The 18,999-nt window shown below is 56.7% G+C and overlaps 1 protein-coding gene across 1 annotated transcript in view; it reads right to left on the reverse strand.

Moving 5' to 3' along the window:
* Window positions 1-3,121: 3,121 nt before the first annotated feature.
* Window positions 3,122-18,999, reverse strand: part of Runx3 (RUNX family transcription factor 3) — a 61,763-nt gene continuing 45,885 nt past the window's right edge. Inside the window, exons 4-6 of the mRNA XM_021232705.2 lie at window positions 18,817-18,921; window positions 9,749-9,898; window positions 3,122-5,605 (exon numbers count right to left, since the gene is read on the reverse strand). Coding sequence (XP_021088364.2) covers window positions 5,073-5,605; window positions 9,749-9,898; window positions 18,817-18,921 — 788 coding nt within the window. The 3' untranslated portion in view covers window positions 3,122-5,072. The remainder of the gene's footprint in view (window positions 5,606-9,748; window positions 9,899-18,816; window positions 18,922-18,999) is intronic.

Below are 18,999 nucleotides of genomic sequence, written 5' to 3' on the forward strand. Positions count from 1 at the left end.
CTTCCCCACCCTCCTCTCCAACTACCCAAAGCCGATTCCCAACCTTTATACTTAGGACTGTATGGCTGGAGAAGGCTGTCCTGTCTGCCCAGCCCATCCTCCCATCTTGTCTGGGGGTGAGAGATGTCTCCTCCTCCCAGGAGCCTTTGCATGTGTTCCGACCTGCTGTCCCCTGCCTGTCCTGAGAGGAGCACTTTGCTTTGCTGTGACTTGTGTATCTGCAGATGGCACTTGGAGAGTGACTGAGGGAGTCGTGGTCAAAGCCTTGAAGATACTGTGCCCAGGAGTAGAGCAGTGTCATGTGGTCAATGGCAGCTGCCCCGTTACAGCATGGAGGAGTCATGGGCGGTTCCGACATTGGGGCACAGCAGGGAGGTGGCATTGACAGCAGGGCCACCCACCCCTCTGCATTCCCGGCTGGCTGGGGCAGGCACACCGTGCTGGATATAAATATATAAAACAAACAGCCCACTCTCAGTTGCAAACTAAAAATAGGAAGTTTGGAATCCGGCTTCCCAGACTCCCCTGGCTGGGACCACACAGGTGTAGCAGCGGATATTGGGGGCGCACGGGCCCTCACTCTGCACAGCCCCCATGGGGAGGAGTCAGGGGAGGTCTGGGTTCCTGCCAGAGAGGGTTGTTCTTGTACTCAGCTCCTCTGACAGCTCATTTCTTTTATGACCCTGAGATGAACGGAACCACTGAAGTGCTCTGAGCTGGGATGTGGGGGACAGTGGGGGACAGTGGGGGACAGTGGGGGACAGCGGGGGACAACAGGGACAGTGGGGACAGCGGGGACAGCGGGGGACAGTGGGGGACAGCGGGGACAGCGGGGGACAGCGGGGGACAGCGGGGACAGCGGGGGACAGTGGGGGACAGCGGGGACAGTGGGGACAGTGGGGGACAGCGGGGGACAGCGGGGGACAGCGGGGGACAGCGGGGGACAGTGGGGGACAGCAGGGGACAGTGGGGGACAGCGGGGGACAGTGGGGGACAGCGGGGGACAGTGGGGGACAGCGGGGGACAGTGGGGGACAGTGGGGGACAGTGGGGGACAGCGGGGGACAGTGGGGAACAGTGGGGGACAGCGGGGGACAGTGGGGGACAGCGGGGGACAGTGGGGACAGTGGGGAACAGTGGGGACAGCGGGGGACAGTGGGGACAGTGGGGACAGCGAGGGACAGTGGGGGACAGCGGGGGACAGCGGGAGACAGCGGGGACAGCGGGGACTGCCCTTTTCCGGGTCTATGCTGGGGTCTGGCTGCTTGTGGGAGTGCAGTCTGGGGCAGGGAGGCGTGCTGGGGGAGAAGGGAGGCAAATCTGGGTCTGTGTCAGGTCCTGTCCTCATGTCATCCAGCATTGGCTCCCCCAGACCTCTTTTCCCGTGGTCCAGACAGGATGTACACTTCTCAGGACAAGAGTCAAAGCCATCCCAGACCTGATGTCACAAGCTTGGGTCCTTTCTGGGAGTTGTTTCTCAGTCTGTCACTAAGCTAGTCACAGATCAAGTCAGTGGATTCCTTGGCTCTCAGATGAGACTCAAGGACCTCAGGGCTTCCAGGCTGGCAGCAGACTGACCTCCTCACCTAGACTGGCAGCATCAGAACCTTTGATTCTGGAAAGTGCGTGAGCCTGGCTGCGGCTGCAGAGCTTCCTACCCAGAAGTCTGCTCTTCCCTCCAGGTCCCTGTCTTGTGGTGGGACCTGGGAGCTCAGGGTCTGTGACTGTGCTAACCCTGAACATGTGACCAGGAGAGCGGTTCTGAAGGGCAGAAACAGGAAGCTGCTACCGCTACTGTCACTGCCGCTACTGGGCGCCCGGGTAAGGAAACCCGGGCAGGGCAAGAGTGACTCTCCTGAGGCTGGGGAGCTCTTCCTAATATCAGTCCACATTCCTCTCCAAAGGGATTGGCGGGTTCAGGGGCAATTGTTGCTTTCTTTCTGCTGCCTAGAAGTCATTCCTGCCATCACCCACAGGCTGCAGAGGTAACTGCATGGCTTCCTCCAGTTTCCCTGTCTCCAGTTAGCCCAGGATCTGTTTCCTTTTGACATGAGGGGTGCAGGGGACAGGAGTTAAAGTCAGAGGTTTTGTCCCTCAGTTGTAGGGGCCACCAACAGGTTCACCCTTAGATAAACCAAATAAAAGCCTGTGGGCTGTGAAGACTTCTAACCCAAGGAGAGGTCCTGCTGGGTGACCGACTACTCAGGGTGTACCTGAGGACAGGTCCTGTGGCAGTGGCGGCCAGAATCCTGTGGGGGCAGAGGTGCTGCTGGGTAGGAAAGGGTCCAGGGTAGGAAAACAGGAACTTCCTGTTGGGGATTGATCTTAGGTAGGCTGATACTACAACAGGACAGGATCCTGGAACTTTAAATGGGCACCACAGAGTTTTGTTTATCTTATGAAAAATCTCTGTCTGATGTCCCAACTAGTCAGACACAGAAAGGGACTATCAAGCCAGGTCCCCACACCATCACCCACAGCCCCCATTTTCAGGCATGGTCTCAGCTTGGCGAATACCAGCTACCAGGAGCCATGGAACCCATGACAGCTCTCTTGGTTACTTAGTCATCTCATCTCCAAATGACAGCTTTGTAGTCCTGTCTTTTCTGTTGCCAGGACCCCAGCAAGCAGACCTGGGGCTCCCCAAAGGGATCCTTACCCCCCTAGAGGCCCTCACTCTGGAAAGTCTTCACCCAAGAGGGGTTCTCACTCCTGAGGGTCTCTGTCATACCCATCCCAAAGAGGACCCCACTCAGAGAGTCCCTCATCATGGTGGCTGGCTGCTCCTTCAACCTATCCCTCCCCAAGTCTGTATCTGTGTCAGATGGGACAGTGCAGTGGCTTCTGCCTCTGTGTGATTGACATGGCCAGCATGGGGAGAAGGGGTTAGTGTAATCTTGAAGACCTATCTGATGTTCTGGGGTCCTAGCTCAGCCAGGAAGGTGGTCTTCCAGAGGTCCTTGGGCCAGGTCTCTCTAGCTACCTGGGTGGAGCTACATGGAGGATTTCCCAGCACTGGGCTATCTCCCACATAGCCAGCTCAACCATGGCCTATGGTCCCATCTCCTGCCCAAGGGTAGGAGGTTCCACCCACATTCAGAACTCTAGAAGCCTGACACAGGTCCTTCAAGGCATGTTATATTATTGTAACAAATACAATTTTCATTTTACAGTTAAATAGTACCCAAGATGGGTGTTGACTGTACAAGCAAGTTGTGCATAAAAAACAAACACACCAAGCAGCCTATAGTGCAAAGCAGGCCCTCCCGTCCCCCTCCACTCTGAGTCTGCTTCAGGAAGACCTGCCTGCTCACAGCAGGAAGGATGCTTCAGGGTAACAATGTCACAAAGGATCAGCGCCCCCTCCACACCCACGCCCATACACTTACAATGACATTGTATCAACCCTTCTGCCTCCTTGTGCTTTCTTTCTAGCCAGTGCTTCCAAGGAGCACTTTAAAGCAGCCTTGAGAGTAAGGACCCGTTTTTACCAGCCCAGGCTGCTGCCTGTACTCACTGTAGGACCAACAGACTCAGCTGTCACTGTTAATCAAGGATGGGAAAGAGGAGTAACAGTGTGTGTGTGTGTGTGTGTGTGTGTGTGTGTGTGTGTGTGTGTGTTTCCATCTCCAGGACAGTGCTAGGCACTAGGACCCTGAAAGGTGTCTTCCTTGGTAGTATGGGCCAGTCTCCATCATGGACCAGTAGGAGGGCAATGGGCTATAGCTGCTTCCTGAGAAGAGGTGAGGTGACCCTCCTAGTTGCGGGAGCTGGAAGGTTAACTCAGCTACTTTCAAGAGATAGAAAATGTTTTGGTATTTTCCCCCATAAGGGTGGGACAAAAGAAACTGTAACAGGAGGTGTCTGCACAGGATTGGCAGGGCTCCCTGGCCTACCAGAGTGCGTATGCAGCTGTTGTGGGTGTGGGCAATGGGGAAGGCCAAGCAGGACCACAGAGACCATCACTAAGGAGCTTTCTAGAGGAGAGTTCCAAGGCCACAGAGGATGTGGCTCACTCAGTTTGAAAAACCACCTGTGGGCCAGCTCTGGTAAAGCTCTTAGCCTATCCCACCGACAATCTCCCATAGTCCCCATGACCCAAGTCCTAGGCCAAGTCCTCCCTTCCCATTGACCTTCGCTTGGACACTGTTCTGCCATTGCACACCTCAACAGAGCATCCACAAGGCCTCCTGGAGGCCCTGGTCCCCTTCTGTGAGGTCTGAGGGTGGCAGGAGCCTGCTGAGGTCACACTAGCAGAGGCCGGGCTTTCATATACACAGAGCTTCACCTATCACAGACCTTGTTTTGAAATACACGATGAAGCCACTCTTTCTTTTGCTTCAAGGTTGTTTGCTTCTAGGTACAAACATGTAGGGAGTGGGGCTTCGGGTTGGTTGGTGAGGCCTGGGGCACAGCTTGGCTGGACCTAGTGAGCCTACTGAGCAGGGATGCGTCCCATGGTTAGACTTTCTGCCAGGGCCCCCTGCCCCTGAGAACCAAGTTGGCTCTTAAGGATGGATTGTGCTTGGAGGTGTTGAGGCCTTCCTTGATTTAGGGCCCTGCTCTGGGGCCTGGTGTCTTCGGGTAAGTTAGAACTGGTCAGGGACTGCTTGCCTGGGATAATGGGGAAGTCAAGTTTGGGACAGGTGTGGGTGTGTCCTGGGTCCTCCCTCTCTACAGTGAAGAAATCATCTCAGGGGCTGGGGTTTCCGGTTGACTTGATGAGTATGGATGCAGAGGGAGGGCTGGTCTCCAGGGTCAAGGTGAGGGAGAGGAAATTTGGATATCTCTGAGCCTGAGCTTCTCTGGCAAGCAAAGGCCTCCTCCCTCATGGGCAGGGGTAGCCTCTGGCTTGGGAGATAATCCTAGGCATGACTGGAGACAACAGAGGCGGGTCTGGGCTGGGGCAGTGTCCTGGGGGAGGTCCCCACAGCCTCTGCTCAAACTTGTTGCTGGACAGAGCTCTGGGAGCCATCGCCAGCTCTGGCCCCTGGGACCAGGCTAAAGTCTGTTTTTTCCTGTAGCCTAGAGCAGGAAAGCCGGGTTCGGGTGGCCCGCGAGTCCCCAGGGTGCTCAGTAGGGCCGCCACACGGCCTCGTCCATACGGCCTGGCGTGCTCAGGGCCGTGGGCGAGTTGCTGTGACTGCCGTCGGCCTCCACGCCATCAGCCTGGCCCAGGCTGGGGTTCATGAGGTTGCCCGCGGACACCGAGGCGCCGCTGGGGCAGGAGGTCAGCATGCGGGTGGGTGAGCGCTCGCCACCGCCCGCAGCCGCCATGGAGAACTGGTAGGAGCCGGAGGAGGCGCCGTAGAAGAGGTGGTAGGGCGCGGGGTTGGCCTGGAAGGGCCCGCTCTGGCTCTGCGGGGCCCCGGGGTAGGGCGGCGGGAGGTAGGTGTGGTGGAAGCGGCTGCTGGCCGGCATGCCCGCCACGCTCAGGCTGCCCAGGCTGGTGCCCGACGGCGTGGCGCTGTAGGGGAAGGCGGCAGACATGGCGCCCGGGTAGTGCATCCTGGGGTCCGGGAAGCGGCTCTCGGTGAGGCTTTGCAGCGTAGGGAAGGAGCGGTCAAACTGGCGGGGGTCCGAGAAGGGGTTCAGGTCTGATGAGCCTGGAGACAGCAAGAGGGGGGTCAGGTGCGCAGGGCAGAACCACCGCAGGCCCTCTGCCACTGTAGAGTGACCTTCCTGGGGACCCTTTCCTCTGCCTGGGCTGTTGAAGGTGCGCTCTGGGAACTCCTGCTGCAGATCGGGGCAGGGCGGGTGAAAGGGGGGACTGAACTCTGGGCCAGCCCTCCTTTGTCTTGCTGGGTCTGGCACTAGACAGGGTTCCCCACAAGCTCACTCTGATTAAGGGTGTGAATACGATCTTCAGGGGCCCAGTGAGACTGGGATCTGGACCTTACCACTGAAGAGGAAGAAACTGAGGCAGAAATAAAGAAAGCTGATTTCCCCCCTCATGTACAGAAAATACTAGAATGCTCCAGAAGGCCACTGTTCACCCTGAGGTCTTTCTCTCTCTCTCCCTCCACTCCCCCCCTAGTGTGTGTGTGTGTGTGTGTGTGTGTGTGTGTGTGTGTGTGTGTGTGTGTTACACAGCTCCTGTCTATAAACTGCCAGTCAAGGGGGTCAGGGCATCAGATGAAGGTCCAGACAGTTCTCAGCAGGACAGTGAGACAGATACCACTTCTGATCTTGGGAGCAGCCATGGGCTAAGTAAGAGAGGCTGGGTAGCAGCACACAGGCATCCCCATGCCCTCTGGATGGGCACACGAAGATTGGGGTTCTGGTTGGGAGGGGATCTGCTGGTCCTCAACCCCACTTCCTGAGCCTATGTCTTCTAAGGCTGCCCTGCAGGCTGGAGCTACCTGGTGGTCACACATCTACCTACATGAACCCTCACCACTTCTGGTGCAAAGTGAAACACTTGCTGGAGGCATTTGGGGGTCCAGACCCCAGTCTGGTTAAAATGCAGTCTGACTCCACACAGCAACATCAGGGGTCTGGATTCCTCAGTGGGCTCTAAGATGGGATATGCCAACCTGTGTACCTACGATTATAATCATAGCCCCCCCTCCAATCCCAGCATTCACATGAGCTTTGGGGACAAACCTAACCCCATTGGTGGGAAAACAGGGACCCAGCAAGGGTGAGGCATGAGGGTCACAGAGCGCATTGTCCTGAGCCCCACCACTGTCCCGACAGGCACAGCCTCTTCCTGGAGACGGCAGGACTTTCCATGGGGCCTCTGGAGCCATTCAATCTGCCTGGCTTCACCTCTCACTCTGTGTGTCCTTTGTCAAATCTTAACCTCTCTGCGCATCAATTTCGTGAGGACCTGGATCAAATTTGCTAATACACTTAAAATGCTGAGAACCGAACCAGGCCCGGCAGCCTGTGGTGCTCTCTGTCTTGTTGTGGTCAGTCGTACCTCTTGCTCAGGGTACGCAGAGGTGGCTGGTTTGGGACCTTGCTAATATGAAACCCTGACCTGGGGCCCTCTTCCTACCCTGACAGCAGTGGGCAGGGGACAGTCCTGAGTGGTGGCCCAGAGCCTTGGCCTGCCAAACCTCATGAGGCCCATTGTCTCCTCCTCCATCATGGATGAAAAACCAGGGGAGGCTCTATCTCCGGGCCAGCAGGGTTGGTGTCCACTCTGGGTGGGCTTTCTGGTGGTGACCAGTTGTGCTTGGGGACGCAGAGCTCAGGCCTCCTGCTTCCTGGGCTCTGTCCAAGGTGTCAGGTGGCCTCAGGTATCCGGTACCCTTGGGTCTCCGGTCCTGGCTGTGGATCACCACAGAGAGCTGCCCCGGCTCCAGGTGAGGAGACTGGACAAGGGCCAGGCAGCTGGAGCTTTCTGAAATGAACACTGGGGACTCCTTGACGGATCAGTCTGACTAGAGGTCTGGGAGGTCGAGGTGCCTGATGCCCATCTGCATGCAGGAGTCCTACGGGATGAGGAGACTCTGCACACTGATGCCGGCTAACAGGGGACCCTGCTCTCAAAGCAGACGGAACAAGATTTGTGATGATGGGACAGTGGGGCTGTGGCCCGGCAGTGGAGGGACTGGGGTGCACGGAGCTGCCACCGTCCCCTCCTCCCTCTTTTCTCATTGCTCCCATTTCTCCTCCAGAGTGGTGGGGAAGTACCTGCCCTAGGCACCCTCTCAGACCCTCAGCGGCTTCCTCACCCTCAGCCTCACAGCCCCAGGAAATCTGAGCTGCCAGGCCACTGTCAAGCAGCCAACCCAGCAGCGGGAGGAAATGTTTATTTTCTCCAAATTGCCCCAGCTGCTGTGTGCAGATGAATGGGTCCTTTGAGCTGTGAGAAGCCCCCATTGTGGGCGGCTGCAGCAAGCCCCGCCCCCTGGTCCTGACATTGCCTACAGTGACCAAGGTAGGGGTCAATGCTACTAACAGGCACCAAGGAAAAGTAGTGAGGCATCCTGGGACCAGAGAGTGTGTTGTGTCTCTTCATATCTGAGCCTGCCAAAGCCACTCTGATGGAAACCTCTTTTCACTTTATGGGTGAGGAAACAGGTTCAGAGAAGTTAGGTGACTTTCCTAAGATCACACAGCCAATGCAAGGCAGAGCTAGAACCGGTCAGGTTGACCCGATAGCAAAGTACATGCTTCTTCCCTGAGGTGGGTATCCAGGACCCTCTCCTGAACACCAAAGGGACCGTTGGAGCTAACACGGGGCTAAAGAGTCCTAGTCAGGATGCAGTAAGAGAAGGACTGGCCATCCGTGACACACTGGCTAGGTGAGGCCCAGGGCTGTGGGGGGGCTGAGTCTGACTCCTGGGAGCACAGAGTCCAAAGACCACACCCTCTCTCTGTGGCAGGGCAACCATGTACTCCTCTCTCAAGGGAACTGGTGGACAGGAAGCACTGTCCAGCCTTGGAGGACTCTGTGGTGTCCCTCCCTAGACTCCATTCACCCCTTTTAGGCCAGGTGCTGGCCTGTGGGCTTGGAGCAAGGACAAGCTCCTGGAAGGGCTGGGCATAGCGCGATGCAGGGTACTAACAGAGGTCAGAAATGAGCCTCCAAGGGCCCAGGGCTCAAAAGCCAAATCTCAAACTCACAAGCCCATGGGCTCACACAAACTGTGGGTAGGGCCTTTCCTTACCTTGGGCCAGCTTCCTGGCACGCCCCTGACACTGTATCATGCCAAAAGACGTGGTTAATTATCTCTGGCAATGCATCATCATGGGAAGACCAGTATGGAGGAGGGCAGAAGGTAGGGCAGAGACGTGCTAACATTCGGCCCACTCTGGCCCTAATGGTGGGTCCTTTCTTAGGCCCTCAGGAATCCTCACTTAGGGACAGGCCCAGTTAGACATTAGACCCGGTCACCAGAAGGCTATGTGACCCACGGGTGGCACTAACCCTCTTCGGTTCATTTCACTCATCTGCCACACTGACCCGGAGCCAGCACTGGTGAGTGAAAGGATAAGAACCGCATGGGGCAGCAGCCAGCCCTCTGGCCTCTGTGGCTTGGCATCTGCTCCCGCCCGGCCAGCTACAGCCAGCCCTCCTGTCTCTGACCCTTAGTGGAAGTACAGTGTCTGCGTGGGGCTGGTCAAGCACCTGCCTCGGGTTAACAGGCCCCAGGGAGATCTGCTTGCAGCCTCGCTGCCTCCTCTAGGCAGTGGGATACAGTCCAACCCTAGGGCTCTCTGTTCATGTGACTATGGGTGGAGGGACTGGGCTAGGCACTGCTGGCACCCCATGTCACAGCTTCAGGCGTGAATAGCACTCAGTCCCAGGAGGAGATATCCCCAACCTGCTGGGCGTTGGTGGCCCACGCCTTTAATCGCAGCACTCAGGAGGCAGGTGGATCTCTGTGAGTTCAAGGCCAGCCTGAGCTACAGGGCTAGTTCTAGGATAGCCAGGGCTGTACAAAGAAAGCCTGCCTCAAGGAAGAAAAAAAAGGGGAGATATCCTTACTGTATCCCCGTCACCATGAGAAGGCTGAGGTGGGAGCATGGTGGCCATGGCTCTATGCACCCCGCAGGGTCACCCCCATGTCCCTAGGGAATCTTGACTTCAGAGGGAGGGATGGCCACATCTGCTCATGCTTACTCCAGGGTCAAGCACTGTGCATGAGTTGACCTGGTAGTGTCCCAGCTGTCCACCCAGAAACAGTGGGGGAGCCACCTTCCCCAGAGACTTGGCCTGGAGCAAGTGGACCACATCCTGGCTCCTTACCCACACCCCTGCCCGATCCCCACAGGTCTCTGCTCTTCCATACCTTGGATTGGGGTCTGGGCTTGGCTGCCGAAGTGGCTTGTGGTGCTGAGTGAGCCACGGGGACTAGGGGTGCTGGGTGTTACGCGCATGCGCAGGTCTCCGAAGCGGTCAGGGAAGGCCTTGGTCTGGTCTTCTATCTTCTGCCGGTGCCCTGTGGAGCGCAAGGAACCCATCAGCCACTGCAATACCTTGCCCTGCTGGGAAGTTCTTCCTGGTGTCTAATTTGGAATTCTCTGATTTTCTGAATGAAACAGAGATGGTGGCTACATGCCACCTCAGGCGGCCTGGACTCTCCTCAGAATAGACAATCTTACCTCACACTGAGAGCTCTGACTGGGCCAGCATGCTGTGATATTAAGGTCTGAACTACCTAAGCCTCCCCAACATGGTCTGACAGAAAAGAATACTGAGGCAAAGGCCTAGAAGAATGGCCCAGGCAGGCAGGCTGCCGAGGAGTCAGGAGGAGCCCCCAGGGGTGATACTACCTTCACCCCCGTCCCTGCATGCAGACCCCCACATTCCATGCACCCCTGCGAGGGCATGAGGTTGTGGAAGGGAGTGCCGACTACCTGGCCCTGGCCACCCTCAAACCTGCTTCCCCTCAGGGCCTGAGGGAGGAGGGCAGAGGCACGGTCATTGAGGGTTTACATATAGGCTTCCAGTCCCACCTAGACACGGGGCCGAGGGACCAGTGCACCTGGTGGAGTGTCACATAGGAGACTGCCAGTCCTCCCTACCACCCTCTGCACAGCCACAGCCCACACAGGAGCTCCAGGCTGGCAGTGCACCTGCTAATGACTGAGGGACCCCTAGTGCCACAAACACTCTTCAATCATCCGTCTTTCATGTCTCAGACAACACACCGAGTTCCTGCAATAAGAATAGGTGAGCTATGACCACCGAGGCCCTTTGTCAGCAGGTGCCTGTCCTCACCAACTCTGAAGTTTCTCTTCCCAACCTCTTTTGGGTTTTATGTGCATGGAAAAACAGAGGGAGAGTCCATTTATGGAACTTTCTAGAATAGCCTCAGCCTGGGTGAATTATTCTACCACTTTCGCTTGGAGTGACACTCCTTGGAGCCCACTTTCCTCACCTGTGATGTGGGGAGGGTGACCAGCCTCTCTGAAACGCCCTCCCTGCCACCCTGGAGAGCTCATGAGTGTGACAAGAGCCACATCCCTGGAGGTGCAGCTGCCTCCTTTCCTTGGTAGACAGCGATTCTGAATGGCTCTTTTTTGACCCATACAAGCTCACATCTCCTGCCAGGCACCTCAGTCCTCTGTCTAACCACTAGCTCATCCTGCCTCCCAGGCTTTCTCTGTACTATGGCTCAGAGAGATGTGGAGGCTTGACTGAGCTCACACAACATGTCAAAATGATGGGGTTTCCTAACCCTGGACGTGCTAGGAAAGTGTAAGAAGGGTGTTCAGCATGAGTAGTTTGCCTGAGTGTTTGGGTCTGGAGCGACACGGACTTTTCTAGATTGACAGAAAGGTGAGTGGTACAACAGGGTCTTCACTGTTCTGCCTGAGGCTGGACTAGTGATTCTACGACCTGAAAAGTATGACCACTGACCAGCGCTGGGGTGAGGGACCCCAGGAAGTCACAGAAAGAACCTGATTCCTGACGTTGGAAGGGAAGCGTAAAGGTCTGGGTCTCATGGATCTCAGAGCTTCCACACATGCCAGCCACAGGTCCAGCTAGACTCGGGAGAGCCTCAGAAACTGAGCAGGGGTTCCTGGAAGGCATCCTTCGCTGATAGCCAGGGAACCCTACTGTCCTCTCATAAGGCCCCAGGCAAGACCAGTAGTATGCTTGGCAGCAGCTGTCACCACCTCCAAGGCTCTAGGAAATGAAGGGGAAAGCATGGCCTGGGGCACCTTGGAGCTGGTGCTGCAGACTCAGAAGCCTAAGGCCTGGGCAAGTCTGTGAGGAGGCAGGCGGGCGACTGGGGATTGGATAGAAGGTTTGTGCTTTGCCGAGGTCAGCTGACTGGTGTCATGTGCCCTGATGCGGTTTTGGGCTCAGTAGAAGTGCCAAAGCTCTGGGGCTCCTGGAGACGGCAGGGATGTGTGGCTGAGATGGGGACAATGAATTCCAAGCCATCTCAACAGGCAGGAAGCCCACGGGACAGGTGGGAGCTTGTGGGTTGACCAGATGGCAGTTTGGGTGCAAGGAAACGGGCGTCTCAGTCAACCACAAGTTCCAAGGTAGCCAATGGTGCTGACAAATGCTGCCACCACGGTCATCACTGATGAGCAAAGTCCCCTGGTTCTGAGTCACAGTGTACTGTGTGTTTACAGCTGTTCCCGTGGCCGGCGGAAGGGGAGCGGGGCTTGGGGACAGTCTGAGTTCAAGGATGGGTCCTCAGGGTCCTCACTCATTACACATCCCTCCACCTTGAGCTGCAGCGTCCCTATCACAGCGACCACAGGGAAAGCAAATGACGCAGCAGGACACTGAGGCTAGGATGGTGACCAGGGAGACAGCCCAGATCCCTGACTCCAGGCCCAGGGTCCCTTCTGTACTGTTTCCTCCTGGAGTTCCACTGCTCAGTGGTGTAGGCATCTTGTCTATGAACCTGTAATGGTGACCACACCCCTGGGGCACTGAAGCTTCATAGCCAGCTGGGACCCAGTGGCTTGCACAGGGCAGGCTCCCCGGAAAAGGACTGCCCAGGACTGCTTCCCGTGGCTGTGTAGAGCTAGAGCCTGCTGGCAGAGGGGAGCCTGCTGACCCCACGTGGCCAGGGCGCCAGAAAGTCTCAGAGCCACAAGGCTGAGACCCGCATGCCTGCCGGGAGCAGAACTGAACGGAAGCGCCTGGCCTGTGCCCGGGGAGGAGGGCCACAGAAAAAGCCTTTTATTCTTTTTCCCACAGTGAGAGCATGGAACTGTCTGGTTCCCTCAGCCGCCTGGGGTCGTGCCCTTCTGTGCTCGGTGCCTCAGTCTCCCCCTGCTCACCTAGGTCCCCTCCCTTGGAGAGTCACTGGCTTAAAGTTACAAGAAGTTAGCATTGGTCACACTGGCCTCCAGTCCCCAATGGAAAAAAAACCAAAAAACAAAGAACAGGCAGCTCCGGACAGCTCTGGCCTCCTGTTGCTCCTAGTCTGGCCTCTCTCATCCTCTGTCCTTCTGAGTCTGAGTCTCTGCCAGAAAGGCTCCCTGTCCTTTGGGCCCAACCTAAGAGCCTGTGAAGAGCCTCGAAAGTAGTCAAGAGTAGAAGAAATTGGAGCCTGGTGGCTTAGGAGGCACACCAGTTGCTGGCCCTTGCGGCCTCATGAGGGAGACCTGACCGATATGCCCCCATTGTACAGGTAGGAAACAGCAAGGCTGGGAAGAGACAACTGGCCAACTCTTCTCCCCAGAGCCTGGTGTGAAACAAGGTGTGACATGGTGTTAGCCCCAGCCCAGGATACACCCTAAGAGGAGGAGTACAAGGGGGCGTCTTAGTTACTTTTCTTTTTCAGAGATAAAATAGTATGACAAAAGCAGCCCGGGAAGGAAAGGGTTTATGTCATCTTACAGCTCTCAAGTCACACTCCATTACTGAGCAGCAAGCCAGGAAGCAGCACCCTCCGAGGCCTCTGCATCAGTTTCTGCCTCTAGGTTCCTGCCCTGGCTTCCCTCAGGGACAGAGTGTGGCCTGAGAGCTAAGGAAATCAACTCTTTCCTTCTCAAGTTGCTTGTGGTGGTCTTTTATCACAGCAACAGAAACCCTAACCAGGACTCAGGGTCTCATGGAGCCCTGCAGGGCTCTGCCTTGCTTTGAAACTCAGGGCTGAGTCCCAGTCACACAACTACTGTAGCCCAAGTTGCTTTCCTCTGGGCCTCAGTTTCCACATCTGTAAAGTGGTTGTCATCCCACCCCAGGGGCAGAAAGCTGGGCTCGCAGAGCCCTCGTGGATAGAGGGTGCCTGGGGAAGGGCCCCTGACTTGTCTGGTCTTGCTTGCACTACTTGCCAGCTTCCTGCTTGGGGTCTATGATCACAGTGAGTGCCCAGGACCCCGTCTGGGGGATGGCAGGGCTCAGCTAGCCTACTCCACGGCCAGTAGCCCCAGGCCCATTAAAGGCAGCCATCATCCAGTGGTGTGGCTCTGGGAAAGTTTGCTGACTCTCACTGGGCCTCCACTGTTTCTTCTGTAAAATGGGGACAAAAGCTTACAGCCTTCCCTACACCCTTAGGGCGAAGTCAGGTTTGAGAAGTACACAGCCCACAGGCTCTGACCTTCAGGGGAGGTGTCAACTCTGCTTTGACCTGCCTCCCATTCCTGGGTCAACAGCTCCCATGCAACAGAGCTAAGTCATTAGCCAACCTCACAGGTGACACAGGTCAAAGCCACTGCGCTGGGCAGCAACTCCCCAGGGACACAGAATGTAGTCCAACTGTGACTCCCTTACTGTCCCCAAGTGGGCCAGCATGGGTTCTTCTACCTGCCCGATGCCTGGCGCTTCTGCCAGGGTTAGCCCCAGCCTCCAGCAGGCGGTGCAGGAGGCTGGGATTCCTATACCTGGTGGACCACACAGACAACTTCAAGGCCACCATCCTCTGTGAGGCTCCCTTGCCCCACCCCCACCCCAGCTACGCAGGCAGGCGGAAAGGAGAAGGCACCAGGCCAAGGTCACAAGGTGATACTAAAACCTGGAATGAGCTGCCTAGCCCACAGAGTTCCTCTGACAGGAGAGCTAGGCTCTGGTTGGCAGGAGGCCAGCTCCACGTCTGGCCTCAATGAGGCAGGAGGTGGGACGCAGGGAGAGGCAAAGTCGGGCAGGGCCCTGGGAACAAGGTGAGCCCCAGCCAGCAGGCCCTGGGCTGGCTCAGCCCTTCCCCGCAGGGCCCACAGCCTGCTCCTCAGCAACCCACACACAGCAGCCACTGTGCGCTGTGTCTGCTGCCGAGCTCGCTCTGCGGCCTGTGGGGAGATTTACACCGGACTCAGATCAGCCGCTCGGATGGCAGGCGGGTGCCGGGCCTGGGGTGGTCTGCTGTGAATTGGCCCCCTGTGAGCAGATGAAAACCAGTGGTGGCTGGGCAGGGAAGCCGGCTGGCAGAGGGCCAGTGGCAGGGAGGTAGCTCCCGCCCAGGGCTGCAACTGGGGCTTCCAGGCCTGGGCCTGATTAGGGGAGCTGGAAGGTCTGAGGTTAACCCTTTCTCTTCCACTGGGCGGGTTCTTCTGGATCTGCCAGGCCTTAGTGGGGGTGCTCCCAGGCTCTGGGGTGCTGAATGACCAGGTGCGGCTGTTTCTCTAGACCTTTTCTCAGCTTCCCCACACCTAGAGTTTTCTCCAAGGCCCAGGTGTAGTAGCATTGGGTCATTTTTCCTGCCTATCCATACCAGGTCCCAAGAGGTCACACTGCTGCTATTGGTTCACTCCCTTCAGCCCTGAGCCTCTTCAAGAAGCCCCTGCCCCAACTACCTGCCCTCTGCCCACTTCAGATTCCTCCCCACTGCTGAAAAGAAAACATTATTTACTTAACTTATTTCTGACCCATTTAAGACACGTCACCTAAATGCTTGAGAGGGCATCCTCAGGGCCAGGAACAAGCTGAAGAAAAGAACTCTGTGGTGGAACACGCAGACTAGTGTGGAGGCATAACTGTGGCAGGGGAGCAGCTGTGCAAAGGCCCTGGGGCAGGACCGTACTTGGCAGAGGCCCGAAGCTCCAGTGGGGTGAGTAGGGGAGAAGGGTGTGAGAGGAAGGAGAGTCACCACCAGATTTGGCATGACCATGGTCACTGTAAAACCTGTTTCCCCTTCTCTGGAACCAGCAGGTGGGGTTCAGGGTCCCTTGCACGTGGAACAGCGTTGGGGGGATGCCAGGTGCCTGGGAAACTATTTGTGGGAATTGCTTTGTGTGCATTTAGGGGAACAGAAGCTCTCAGGCCGTGCCCTCAACTTCTGGAAGGGTGAAGAAGCTGGGCCCCACACGGTAGGTACCAGCACCTGCTGAACCTGGAGGATGGGGCTAGTTGTTCCCGAACTGTGGTCACTGCCAGTGTGGCCAGGCCCTGCGTCACCTCCCATCCCGATGCTGAATCCAGCTCAGCAACCTGCATTTGAACCAGTCCCCAGGGCCTGGGAGGGATGCATCAGAAACCGAGGCCACACAGGCAGGAAGCCACTGAGCCAGCCTCAGCCCCAGCTGGCCACCCGGCTGCAGGCTGGGCACGCTCTGCAAGGCACCAGAGGGGAACGACCTGGCCACAGAAACCACAGCGGGGCCTCAGGGATGCAGACTCCTGCTCCTGGACTCTGGGCTAGCCCCACCCACCCACAGAGGCTCTGACCTCGTGGGGGTCCAGGGGTCCAGGAGTGGAGTAGGAGGAAAGTACAGAAATCTGAGAGCCAGGAGGCTGGTCAGGCCTCAGAGAGTTGTGACACTTCCCGTGGGTCAATAATGACTAGGAACCACACAACCCCCCTAAGTCCCCCCTGCACACTCAGCCTGTGCCTCCAGGAGACCTACTTGGAGTCTGGAGGTGGTAAGGTCACCTCAGACAGTGGCGCTGCTTCCCCAGGGTGGGGGGGCATTGCTGAGGGTCAGCTCATAGAAAGACTACACAAGGCTGTACATACGGGCTCACTCTGACCAGCAGCTGTGTGTGTGTGGGGGGGGTCTTCCCTCTTTTACATAGGGAAACTGAGTCCAACAAAGAGGAAAGATAAGCATGCTGAGACTAGAGGCTAGGTACTAAGAGAACTGATTTCTGGGCCAGGTAGACCATGGGCAGGAGTAAGCATGTCCCAAGGATGGGGTACCCTGGAGAATGGTCCCGCCCCTCTACACTGGAGAATGGTCCCTCTCCTCTACCCTGGAGAATGGTCCCTCTCCTCTACCCTGGAGAATGGTCCCTCTCCTCTACCCTGGAGAATGGTCCCTCTCCTCTACCCTGGAGAATGGTCCCTCTCCTCTACCCTGGAGAATGGTCCCTCTCCTCTACCCTGGAGAATGGTCCCACCCCTCTACTCTGTTGCAAAAGTGAGCTAGTAAGAAGGCCCAGAGAGTGATAACCTGTGCCTTAGGCCACGTAGCAATTCCAGCTTCTGACCCCAGTGACCTCTTCCTGTTTTGTCCCCCTCCTAGCCTCCTTATTCCAGAAAGGGACCACTAAGGTGTAGTGGGTTGGGAACCAGGAGAAGGTAGGCAGGGGCCTCACAGGGCTCCATGGGTGAGCTGAGCCATATCCTCTTCCACAGGTCTCAGGAAGCACTGGGCTAACAGGTGAACACAGAGGCATCCTGGGACCTCCAGGCATCTCCCTGGAATCTCTCCCTCCTGCCCCTAACTCCCAGCTCCACTGTGGCCTTAAGTACTGCATCTTCATGCTGAGCCCACTCTGGGGACAGGGTGCAGGGCTGTGGCCCCATTAATGAGGTTCCCAGCAGCTGCCCTGCTGCTCCTGAGGGTGGTGGTGGCAGTACAGAGGTAAGGGGCAGATACAGGAGCTCAGGAAGCCCTTCCATCCTCAAAGCCGCTTGCTACGCACACACTGCCATCCAGCAAAGCCGTTTGCTATGCACACACTGCCATCGAGCTGCAGGGGTGGGGGGTGGGGGTAGTTCAGCCTGTCACAGAGAAGGTGCTCAGGGCCTGTCTCCTGGCCATGTGTTGCCTGCTGGTGCAAGCCCATTTCTCAGACGAGAAAAATGAGGATGGAAGTGACCTGCCCAAGTCCTACAGTTAAGGGGATGGGAAGAGGTGACCCTGAGGCAAAGAGACTTCCCCAAGGCCACTGGTCCAGTTCTGGGCCCCTCCCAAGATCTACCTGTTGGAGCACTAGATGGGAAGTCAAGTTGATGCCAAGGTTTGAATGGACTCACCAATGTGAGTGCAGGCCACACTCTTTTGAGTCTCTTGGCATTAAGCAGAGGTCCCAGGACCTGCTCTCCTGTCACAAGCCCTATTAGCCTGAGTGGAAGCCTGAGTCAGGAGCATATCCCCACTGGCATAAGTCAAGGTCCCCACATGCACCCAGCCATCAGGCCTGGGCCATTACCTCCCTGGAACAGGGAAACCCTTGGGCTCAAATGTCACGAGCAGCCCCTGCGGTAAGTGTGCAAATCCCATCCCCTGATGCAGACCTGGACTCTGATGGACTGAGACTCCCTGAATGCAGCCGGTGCTCAGTGCACACTCAGTACACACCGCATACACACTCAGTACACACTGCATGCACACTCAGTACACACTGCTTGCACACTCAGTACATACTGCATACACACTCAGTACACACTGCATACACACTCAGTACACACTGCATGCACACTCAGTACACACTGATTGCACACTCAGTAACACTGCACGCACACTCAGTACACACTGCATGCACACTCAGTACACACTGCATGCACACTGAGTACACACTGCATGCACACTCAGTACACACTGATTGCACACTCAGTACACACTGCACACTCAGTACACACTGCATGCACACTGAGTACATACTGCTTGCACACTCAGTACACACTGCATGCACACTCAGTACACACTGCATGCACACTCAGTACATACTGCTTGCACACTCAGTACACACTGCGCACTCAGTACACACTGCATGCACACTGAGTACATACTGCTTGCACACTCAGTACATACTGCATGCACACTCAGTACACACTGCATGCACACTGAGTACACACTGCGCACTCAGTGCACACTGAAAACTCCAACTGCATTCCTGTTCTTGTCTGTATGGGTCCTGTAGCCAGCCTGCCTGAGCTCCAAAGATCTAGGGTTTTCAGAAAGAGGTGTGGCTTCATGGCACATGGGACCAGCTCCAATCTGGGCGGCCGTTCCCCTACATCCCTCATTACTGTGGAGGCAACTGGGGTGCAGAGAAAAATGAACTAATCCCCATCCCAAATGCCAACCCCCATGGTTCCATCTCTCTTCCAGGCTGTCCCCAGAGAGGCTCAATTATCGTGGCCGCCTTGCTGACCCTTCAGAGCCTGGGGCTGAGCCCGTTTAGTTGAAACCCTATGAATGCTGGGAGGGCAACACAAAGCTCCCTGCTCCCCCCCATTCCCTGAACCCTTTGGCATGGCCAGGGCTTAGTAGCACTTACGTCGAGGTTCCCGGGGTCCATCCACAGTGACCTTGATGGCTCGGTGGTAGGTGGCCACTTGGGTAGGGTTGGTGAACACGGTGATTGTGAGCGTGAAACTCTTCCCTGGGGAAATCAAGGCAGGAGTTTGATGAAAGACACGCTCAGCCTCCCAGTCTCCCACCTGCACTCTGCTGTCAAAGC

The sequence above is a fragment of the Mesocricetus auratus genome, unplaced genomic scaffold (assembly GCF_017639785.1).
Source record: "Mesocricetus auratus isolate SY011 unplaced genomic scaffold, BCM_Maur_2.0 Super-Scaffold_100014, whole genome shotgun sequence".
Taxonomy (NCBI): Eukaryota; Metazoa; Chordata; class Mammalia; order Rodentia; family Cricetidae; genus Mesocricetus; species Mesocricetus auratus.